The sequence below is a fragment of the Brachyhypopomus gauderio genome, chromosome 21 (genome assembly GCF_052324685.1).
Source record: "Brachyhypopomus gauderio isolate BG-103 chromosome 21, BGAUD_0.2, whole genome shotgun sequence".
Classification (NCBI taxonomy): domain Eukaryota; kingdom Metazoa; phylum Chordata; class Actinopteri; order Gymnotiformes; family Hypopomidae; genus Brachyhypopomus; species Brachyhypopomus gauderio.
Window position 1 is genome coordinate 6,423,972 of NC_135231.1, and position 11,266 is coordinate 6,435,237.

An 11,266-nucleotide genomic window follows, 5' to 3' on the forward strand; every position below is an offset into this window, starting at 1 on the left:
AATCCTGGCACCGAGTGGCCTGCCTCAAAGAAATCCTGGCACCGAGTACCATCTCTGTGAGGACAAGTGGTTTCCCTCTCATGTTACTTCCTGTAGTGCTGGAATGAATGTGTGGCTGAATTGAAGTGCTGCTAAGAAAACCCCTTTTCACCCTGAGTTCCTGTCAAGACTATTCGAAGCTTGACATCCATGATACGGAAGACCTTGTTTCCCCGTCGCAGATCATCGTAGAGCCTTCAGCTACATATTCCCGTCCTGCCTGCTGAAATGGAATGATCTACAATCCCAGTCCGGTACACCAGGACTCTAAATTCCATCTCTCTCACTTCATCCCATCATTCCATCCAGCCCTGGGAGAGGAAACCTGATTCATGGGAAGCCTCTTATTCTCATTCCCACTGCCACCACACTGAGGCCATTGCTGAGTCTGGTGGAAAACCGACAGACGGAAAATGCACCTCCGCCACATCCCAGGGGTCCTAAAGGCACCTTTGAGCCGCCCGTAAGAAGCAGGTCAAAGCTTTTGATGTCAGGCAAGCCAGCTGTTTTCTGCTCTGCCTCAAAGGAAGCGCCCAGCCCACAGACGCACCTCCCCTGGGCTGCTGAGGAGAGGGAGACCTCCTATCTGCACCCTTGTGGCATCCTGAACTCGTCCTGGTCTCATCACAGCACTCTGGCTCTGCTTCTTTGGTGCATGATGCAGCAACCCCCCCCCCCCCCCCCACCCCCCCAGGTTAGCAGGCTTTAAAAGATGAGCTTTCACTTGGCCACCAAGCCCTGTTGACACCTACATAAATAAAACTCCCCCCGGCAGCACAAGAAGAAACGGCACCCGCTCCAGCTCATCTCCAGACCTCATGCATAAATGAGGACTGTTTAATAGAACTAACCTCGTTCATGCATGAAGACATTTCCTGACCAGAAGGTTCTGCTGATGACCCCATGTCTTCCACAAACGAGAGCACTGACTCTTCTTGGAGAGTTTATCTTCTGTACGTGATCATCTCATCTGTGGACATGCACACTGCTCCATGTTAGAGGCGTGGCCTTCCATTAACCTACATGCACTTCAGGAAGAGGTGTGGCCTTCCAGTAACCTACATGCACTTCTTCAGGAAGAGGTGTGGCCTTCCCAGGCTCTCGTGGTTCTGGTGGAACACAGCACAGGAGCTGTCACAGGATGAAGGCACAGGGCCCGTTCTGCCATGAGCATGGCCACCCCATAAGATTTCCAATGGGCATTGAGGCGTCTTCTAGGTTCATCTTCTTCTAGGTTTCTCCCATACAAGCATCATGTGTTCTGTAAGGATGCTGTTTGAGAGTATGCTGTATGTACCCATGGTGAGATTATCCCATATATCCCATGGTGGGGCATTTAGGTGTTTACGTGTCCTCAGTTCTCTGAAACAGGGCTGAAGTATCTCACCAGACATCCCTGCTTGTTAGAATGCTTTTCAAAGTGCGCTCCAGCAAAAGATAAATCATTTTACAGCAGTGACAGGTCTGTGTTTAGTAGCTGTTTCACAGCAGTGACAGGTCTGAGTTTAGAAGCTATTTTACAGCAGTGACAGCTCTGTCATCGGTAGCAATGTCCCACTAGTGACAGGTCTGCCATCAGTAGCTATATCACACTAGTGACACATCTGTCATTGGCAGCTATATCACTGCAGTGACAGGTTTGTCATTGGCAGCTATATCACTGCAGTGACAGGTCTGCCATTGGCAGCTATATCACTGCATTGACAGGTCTGCCATTGGCAGCTATATCACTGCAGTGACAGGTCTGTCATTGGCAGCTATATCACTGCAGTGACAGGTCTGTCACAGGCAGCCATGTTAACAGCAGTGACAGGTCTGTCATGGGCGACCATGTTACAGCAGTGACTGAGATATCCATATTGTGAACTCATGCTTTCAGAGACCTCCCACAGTCATATGGTATGTGAATAATAACTCAAAAGTACATAATCAGAGCTCTAGATAACATCCTGTTCTTTGCCGCCTGGGTAGGCATTGGGAACCTTTCTTTTTTAATATTACTTGCATGCCTATATACAATTTAGGATCATTATTATGCAATAGAGCCAAATGCTTGTTTGTTGTGAGTATTCTAATATACATCAACATATCATTTATATCACAACACCCTGTTCACAATGCATACGTATGTCGATGTCAACCTGTATTAATTACTGCCGCATGTGTCTGATTAGTGCAGCAGTCTACTTATCGTATGGATGTATAGCAAATTCAGCACATTCACTCTAGGACTGTAATGTTCATACACATCACACACCATATCCAGTGCCATGTGATACTGTAAGTGTATACGTGTGTGTGTGTGTGTGTGTGTGTGTATGTGTGGGGTGGGCTGGAGTTTTTATCTTAATATCCATTACTTGTATTGCTTAATCTGCACCACATACAACAGTTCACTCTGTATTCAGACTGTGTTTCACCCCCACTGCACCATAATTCTTCTCAGCACTGCATACTATATGAGCTCCACTCACATGGACATATTTCTGCCTTTATAAATACCATACCAGTTTGTTGTACTTACACTGAGCAATGTAACTCTCATATGCATGGTAGATTGCTAGCCAGTGCCAAAAGTGTGTGTGTGTGTGTGTGTGCGTGCGTGCGTGCGTGCGTGCGCGCTGTGGTTCAGTTATTAACACAATATTCCTGTTTGTTGTCTGTGTCTTATCTGTGGGATTTGACATAAATCCCTTCGTTGTGTCTCGGACTTCTTGTGCTTGTGTGGTTTTTCTATGTTGTCTGATTGTGTTGGACTTGTCCTCGTGTCTTCCTGTTCTCTGTCGTTTCTCTGGACAGATGGGAACTTCCATGGTCAGGGAATGAGGGAGGACAGAGAGACGCCATCAGATATTCAGTCTTGCTCACACAGAGGACGCTTCCAGGTGCCATGCCTCTCTGAGCATTCACAAAGTCTTATATATGCAGCCATATATCTTGTAATGTGAGCATGCTGTCTGATCTCTCCATTTCATTGGCGCATCTGAAGTAGCGTTGAAGTTTCACCTCATTTGTTTCTCTGTGTTAATATATCATTTAAGATATATGATTGTGCTGATATTTTACTGACCTTCAGACCATGTAAAAAAAAAAACAAAAAAAGGTAGAGATCATGGAGAGAGTCAGTAGAGATCACAGAGTCAGTAGAGATCACAGTAGAGATCACAGAGTCGGTTGAGATCACAAAGTCGGTAGAGATCACAGAGTCAGTAGAGATCACAGAGTCAGTAGAGATCACAGTAGACATCACAAAGTTGGTAGACATCACAGAGTCGGTAGAGATCACAGAGTCGGTAGAGATCACAGAGTCGGTAGAGATCACAGAATTGGTAGAGATCACAGAGTCGGTAGAGATCACAGAGTCAGTAGAGATCACAGAGTCAGTAGAGATCAGAGTCAGTAGAGCTCACAGTAGACATCACAGAGTCGGTAGAGATCACAGAGTCGGTAGAGATCACAGAGTCAGTAGAGATCACAGTAGACATCACAGTCGGTAGAGATCACAGAGTCAGTAGAGATCACAGTCAGTAGAGATCACAGAGTCAGTAGAGATCACAGAGTCAGTAGAGATCACAGTAGAGATCACAGAGTCGGTAGAGATCACAGAGTCAGTAGAGATCACAGTAGAGATCACAGAGTCAGTAGAGATCACAGTAGAGATCACAGAGTCAGTAGAGATCACAGTAGACATCACAGAGTCAGTAGAGATCACAGAGTCAGTAGAGATCACAGTAGACATCACAGAGTCGGTAGAGATCACAGAGTCGGTAGAGATCACAGAGTCAGTAGAGATCACAGTAGACATCACAGAGTCGGTAGAGATCACAGAGTCGGTAGAGATCACAGAGTCAGTAGAGATCACAGTAGAGATCACAGAGTCAGTAGAGATCACAGTAGAGATCACAGAGTCAGTAGAGATCACAGAGTCAGTAGAGATCACAGAGTCGGTAGAGATCACAGAGTCGGTAGAGATCACAGAGTCAGTAGAGATCACAGTAGACATCACAGAGTCGGTAGAGATCACAGAGTCAGTAGAGATCACAGTCAGTAGAGATCACAGAGTCAGTAGAGATCACAGAGTCAGTAGAGATCACAGTAGAGATCACAGAGTCGGATGAGATCACAGAGTCAGTAGAGATCACAGTAGAGATCACAGAGTCAGTAGAGATCACAGTAGAGATCACAGAGTCAGTAGAGATCACAGTAGACATCACAGAGTCAGTAGAGATCACAGAGTCAGTAGAGATCACAGTAGACATCACAGAGTCGGTAGAGATCACAGAGTCGGTAGAGATCACAGAGTCGGTAGAGATCACAGAGTCAGTAGAGATCACAGTAGACATCACAGAGTCGGTAGAGATCACAGAGTCGGTAGAGATCACAGAGTCGGTAGAGATCACAGTAGACATCACAGAGTCGGTAGAGATCACAGAGTCAGTAGAGATCACAGTCAGTAGAGATCACAGAGTCAGTAGAGATCACAGTAGAGATCACAGAGTCGGTAGAGATCACAGAGTCGGTAGAGATCACAGAGTCAGTAGAGATCACAGTAGAGATCACAGAGTCAGTAGAGATCACAGTAGACATCACAGAGTCAGTAGAGATCACAGAGTCAGTAGAGATCACAGTAGACATCACAGAGTCGGTAGAGATCACAGAGTCGGTAGAGATCACAGAGTCAGTAGAGATCACAGTAGACATCACAGAGTCGGTAGAGATCACAGAGTCGGTAGAGATCACAGAGTCAGTAGAGATCACAGTAGAGATCACAGAGTCAGTAGAGATCACAGTAGAGATCACAGAGTCGGTAGAGATCACAGAGTCGGTAGACATCACAGAGTCGGTAGAGATCACAGAGTCAGTAGAGATCACAGTCAGTAGAGATCACAGAGTCAGTAGAGATCACAGAGTCAGTAGAGATCACAGTAGAGATCACAGAGTCAGTAGAGATCACAGTAGACATCACAGAGTCAGTAGAGATCACAGAGTCAGTAGAGATCACAGTAGACATCACAGAGTCGGTAGAGATCACAGAGTCAGTAGAGATCACAGTAGACATCACAGAGTCGGTAGAGATCACAGAGTCGGTAGAGATCACAGAGTCGGTAGAGATCACAGTCAGTAGAGATCACAGTAGACATCACAGAGTCGGTAGAGATCACAGAGTCAGTAGAGATCACAGTCAGTAGAGATCACAGAGTCAGTAGAGATCACAGAGTCAGTAGAGATCACAGTAGAGATCACAGAGTCGGTAGAGATCACAGAGTCAGTAGAGATCACAGTAGAGATCACAGAGTCAGTAGAGATCACAGTAGAGATCACAGAGTCAGTAGAGATCACAGTAGACATCACAGAGTCGGTAGAGATCACAGAGTCAGTAGAGATCACAGTAGAGATCACAGAGTCGGTAGAGATCACAGAGTCAGTAGAGATCACAGTAGAGATCACAGAGTCAGTAGAGATCACAGTAGAGATCACAGAGTCAGTAGAGATCACAGAATACAGCACACATGTCCTTTTCTTTACAGGTGATCCCCGTGTCTCACCCTGAGGACCCGCCTCCCCCATTAAAGGTGTCTCAGGACCAGAGTTGCGTGCACAGGACCGTGGGGCGTTTCTCGGTGACGCGGGCTGAGCAGAGAGAGGAACAGCTCTCCGACAGCTCCCCCGTCTCTCCGGACCTGGAGAGGGAAAGAAGGAGGGCAAAAGGGAAGGAGGGGGAGAAGGAGGAGAGGAGGGCTCCCTCAGGGTCCGGGCACCAGGCCTCACGCACCCACACGCACTCCCCAACAGGCAGTAGTGACGAGGAGAGTGAGGTGGAGGATGAAGACCTGAGGAGAGAGCTGCACAAGCTCAGGGAGAAGTGAGACCATCCCATCTCTCAAACACTGATCCCAGATCATTTCTAACACACACATCTCTCTCTCTCTCTCTGTCTTCACCAGTCTCTCTTCAACACTGATCCCAGATCACTTCATCACTTCTAACACACACATCTCTCTCTCTGTCTTCACCAGTCTCTCTCCAACACTGATCCCAGATCACTTCATCATTTCTAACACACATATCTCACCCTGTCTTATTATTTTTGCCTCCTGACTCAGACCACCTTTACTTCCACCATCTGCCAAGCCCCGCCCCTTCTCACCGACCTGCTTCTCCTGTTCTCCTGTAGGCACATCAAAGAGGTGGTGTCCCTGCAGGCCCAGCAGAACCGCGAGCTGCAAGAGCTGTACAAGCAGCTGCGCAGTCTGAAGGACCACAGGCAGCCCCTGGGGCCCACCCGGACTCCTCCCCTCCCCACCACACCCCTGGCCATCTCCCCACGCAGGCCACGCCCCTCCAAGAGCAAGCTCCGCCCCCGGCCCCATTCCCACATGGAGAACAATGGAATCGCACATCAAGGTGCCAACCACATTTTTCATATGCATTTTCTTTTGAGAAAATAAACATTTATTGTTGTATATAAGTTCTGTAAGAAAAAGTTCCGTTTACATGGCTTTGACATTACACTAATATGCGTAATATACCTTCTCACACACACACACACACACACACACACACACACACTTTGTCTCACTTTCAGGGAGTCTGCAGCAGACCAGCAGTAGTTGTGGTGGAGAGCAAGCCAGGCTGCATCCCCGCAGCAATCCAGAAAAATCACCTCTGCTGACCACCACGAGAGGTAAAGAAGTAGAAAACCACACCACAAAGATCCACACCTCAGTGCTTCACACATCAGTCCTAAACAACGTGTCCTCGATGTCGTTATTTCAGACCACAGTCCTCCTGCCCAGTGTTCGTCCAATAAAAAGAGCACGTTCACGGATGAACTGCACAAACTCGTAGACGATTGGACAAAAGAGACAGTTGGGCCCGCCCAACCCAAACCTTCACTCAATCAGATCAAGCAAATTCAGCAGGTGCAGGAACTGGGTGCCTGGAACCAGACCACTGAGGTAGAGCATTTATCCAGCAAAATTTAGATTTGCAAAAGTATTAGTAAGTCCAAGTTGATGATTTAATATTAATCCTATATAACATATAATTACGATAGTAGTAGAAATAGGAACTAAAGAAGTAAAAACTAGTGTATGTAGGGTAAATAATGTCATGGAGAATCACAAAGCATCGTATCTGTGAGCGGTTTTAACATGGATATTCATGTGTGTGTCTGCAGGCTTCCCCTCCAGGCTGGTTCCCCACAGCTTCTCTAAACCCCCAGAGTGCCCCTGTGTTAGCCAGCCTGTCTGGCATGTCTGGCCCCGCCTACAGCAGTGCAGGAGGCCAATCGCAGGCCCAGAACTTCCCGCCATTGCCGTACAGCCAGCCCCCTCTGCGGCCGCAGCTCACGCAGCTCCTCCCCGGGGTGGGGCCAACGAGCCAGCTCCTCCCACCGCCGGCCTCTGGCCTGCCCGTGCCGCCACCCCCTCACGTCATGCCCTCCTCTACGTGCATCAGAATAACAGGGCCCCTGCCGGCCCCGCCCACCAGCATCACCGCCGCCTCTAGCTCCGCCCCCGCCACCGCCGCCACCCTCTGCTCCTGTTCCTCCACAGATTCGTCATGCTCCTCCTCCTGCTCCGCTTCAGCCCTGCCTCCTGGTACTAAACTCCGCCCCACGCCCTCCTCCTCCGCCTTGCCTTTAGGACAGCAGTGAGAGAGTGAGCAGAACTGGACAGAGAGAGAGAGAGAGAGAATAACAGACAGATAGAGAGGATGCTGAATGAGAGAGGAGATTAAAAGAGCTTGTTTTGAAGAATGTGTGGGCATAACATGAATTCTAATGTACAGTATCTTTAGAAAGAACACTAGGAACCATGACGGGGCTTCTGAATGTTACCACATATAGGTGTGAGGATGTATAAATTATTAATGTGTGTGTAGTTGTGTGTATGCGTGTGAGTGTGTTACGTTTTTCCCCGAACCATATCCTCTGTTTCTGCACTCTCAAGATCTCTACACAACACAGATCGACCTCGACTTTTCCATATATACAGTTGTGAAGGAAGACCTTTTCTGAGATTAAAAAATATATAAATTTTGTTTCATCAACACTCTCTGTTGAAAGGACTATTGGCATTTTAAAAAGTGCAATTAGTAATATTTAAATTCCTCTTTCTGTGTTGTGATGCGTGTCTGTATAGCTTCAATGACGATTTTTAAATGCACAGAAAGATGACCAGATAAACAGTAAACCGCTATTTTCAACGGATATAGCACAAAAAAAAAACGTCTCAACAAACAATGAAGCAGTTTCAGCAACCGCATGTTCTGCAACTGGGCATGACAAGTTACCTGGCAACAGTTGTCTTAGCTACGAGCCCAAGCTAAATGCTGATTTTTCACCGCAGTGCAGGATCAGACACACTCTTCATGTTCTTCTATTATACGCTGATTAACAGTTGTAACATTTTCGATTAGTTCAAGGAATGTTCCAGAATAACACAAATAGCTCACATCTGACTAGATGGATTTCAGAGCGGTGTTGTGCAGCTGTGCGCCTGCGTGCCACTGAGTGTCGCTAATTTGACTGCCGCGTTTGCTTGTTCTTGTTTATGGACTCTTCCTTTCAGAGGTTTACAGTATGAATTCACATCCCTGAGAGAGGACGTGGAGTTCCAGGAATTTGGGGGCACTTCAAATGGAGCAAATTGCTTTGGTTTGGCACTTGGTTTGATGTGTTTGAGCTTCTGAGCACACCAAACTGTGAACAAGACACCCACATTCACATTATTTCCTTCTGTTTTTTTTATTGTTGGTGGTGGTTGTGAAAACATGAGAAACATTATCAGAAATTTCATTGTAGTACATAAGTTGTGTATTTGGTTGAATACAGAAAAACTGCCAAGTGAATTTTAGAATGGAGGATTTTGCCTCTGAGAGTAACCTTGTAAAATGTGTTTTTAAGCCCTGAGATTGATGCTGTTCTGTCGATGGCGATGTGGCCCTGGCCTCTTCAAGTCAGCACCTGATAATTGTTTACAGACATGTTTACTTAATGTAACCTTCCCATGAAAAAAAAACTAAGAAGCAACTTAATGAAGGCAGGGACTGTGTTCTGTGGCCATGCAAAAGCAATTGTCAGACAGCAAAGAGCCTTTTGGCCTGTGCTTTAAATGTCCATTCAGACACTTTTCCTGGGCTTCATCCTTAAACATGCAGTGTGCCCATAGACAATACCATGAACAGCTTCCTACATGCCCACGATTGTTATAATAATAATAATAAAAAAGTGTGAACCATTGATAAAGGATATTTTGGCATGAACACAGTAATGCACAGAAGGCTTTGAATGTAAAACAAACAAAAAAAAAACCCTATTTTTTCAGAATAACAGAAGACATGTGGGAATGTGTTGTGCACCGTTCGCAAAGACTACAGAGTGAGACAAAACAGGAACAAGAAAACCAAATTGGGTCTGTCTTGTGATATTTATGTCTTGCAAATGCTTGAGCTTGTGGGTATTTTTTAAAAAGCAAACACAACTGTGGCATGCGAGTATCAGGATAAATAAACAGCCACTAAACTTGTGGCGATGTTCCATTCTCTTTGGAAACCACCCAAACTCTTCTAAGTAGCTATGGCGCATAATTAACAGTGGTGAGATGACGTGCTGTTAATATATATGATAACATGGCTGCCACACTTCATGGCTCTTTCTGACAGGAACTGTGGGAAGTCGTCCTGTCCTGAGGTGTTACCAAAATGTAATCTAAAAGAAAGCGTTATTTTTGTATTTTGAACTGGGGATGTACAAATGTAAAACGTACTGAAAACGTACTGAAAAGTTGCAGTTCTCTGATGCACTGGTCCTCAGCTCTGTGGAGTTCCCCTGTTTCTGATGTAGCTCAGCCCTGAGATTGCTACTTGCTCTAATCTTCAGTTTTCTGATAGGAACTTTTCATTTAAATTCCATCTAATTGGTGTTAGGAGCTGCTTTTACTGCCTAGTGACCATTTCATGAATTTGTAGACATTTTTACGAGGGGACTCCAGAATTACTGAACTGAGCACCAATGATTCAAGGTTATTTGATCCAAAAGAATCCAAAAGGCTACAACTTCTGGTAATTTAGCTACTGTAAAATTGTAACTAATTCAATTGTTGATTTTATTTATGTTTTGTAACTAATCACAATAAAAGATGGTGTTAAACATCAAAATATGATTCTCTTTTACATATTTTATAATAATGAAAGATTTAAACATGTAAATCTAAAATCAGATTTACAAAAGGCAGTGCAGGGTGACCCAAGCAGATTACAAATACAAACTGAAAAGAAAGACAAAAAGACCAATAAATAGAGCAAGAATCTAAAAGAAAGTAATAAAGCAGCACATGAACACTTGATATGATGAACACTTATTTTAAATTCAATATGAAATAAATACAATGTACTTAATGTAGTATAATACTATTGTGGCCAGTAGAGGTCTCTCAGCCCACATTTTCCTACTTCTAAAGTGATTCACACGGCACAGTGATTCACAGTGTTTTTATATACTTTTTGAGGCAAAACTTTATATCCTTTATATATCCTCACAGTGCAGACTTTGCATAGATGTTTCCATAAATACTAGTTAACTGGAAATATGAACATCTAGGATTGTTTTCCTGCCAATTATATGCCTTATATAAACAATCATATATATTATGTAAAGATTCTTCCAGCTCTGTTGAGTCACAGGGGAAATAGCAGTGTTTACCTCTCCTCTAACTTAAGAAATGTTGTCCAGATGTCTGATTGGTGGGAGGTATTATGTCTTTACTCTCAGAAGGCACAATGTGTCTGTCTGGTATAGTAACAGAAATGAAAGGGTAAAAGAATTGTGAGCGAGCGAAAGTGATCGTTCCATGTTACAAAAAGCTTTTGAGCACATCTGCATTTTTCTGCTTCTCTCTCTCCCTCTCTCTCTCTCTCTTTCTCTCTCTCTAAGGTAGAAAGATGCCATCAGAGCCCCATTTTGGTGGCAATGGAAAATAATGAGATAATGTCTAATCATTCGTTCCTTTTAGAAGCAGAATCTCTCTCTGTGTTCAGATCTGAGTAGCAGGCTGCAGTGCTCTTTGTGGTACAGTGGTCAGTTTGTTGTAATCAGACATGTTCCAGGCTGGGTTCAGAAGTCAGCTTGGCCCCTGACAATGTGCCTATTGTGACACACTGGTGTATATGCATCAATGAGGGGATTTAGCAGTTGACATGGTTGCAACACAATGATGCTCTT

The 11,266-nt window shown here is 45.0% G+C and overlaps 1 protein-coding gene across 8 annotated transcripts in view; it reads left to right on the plus strand.

Moving 5' to 3' along the window:
• Positions 1–8,320, plus strand: part of wnk3 (WNK lysine deficient protein kinase 3) — a 47,941-nt gene extending 39,621 nt beyond the window's left edge. For 7 of the 8 annotated variants that reach the window (XM_076984153.1, XM_076984154.1, XM_076984148.1 and 4 more), the window contains 6 exons: positions 2,839–2,924; positions 5,568–5,902; positions 6,215–6,444; positions 6,626–6,724; positions 6,817–6,998; positions 7,220–8,320. In XM_076984153.1, the coding sequence (XP_076840268.1) occupies positions 2,839–2,924; positions 5,568–5,902; positions 6,215–6,444; positions 6,626–6,724; positions 6,817–6,998; positions 7,220–7,699 (1,412 nt within the window). In that variant the 3' untranslated portion in view covers positions 7,700–8,320. Of the gene's footprint in view, positions 1–2,838; positions 2,925–5,567; positions 5,903–6,214; positions 6,445–6,625; positions 6,725–6,816; positions 6,999–7,219 lie in introns of those variants that run through there. The other variant, XR_013122776.1, reaches the window with a different exon arrangement.
• The last annotated feature ends 2,946 nt before the right edge of the window (positions 8,321–11,266 follow it).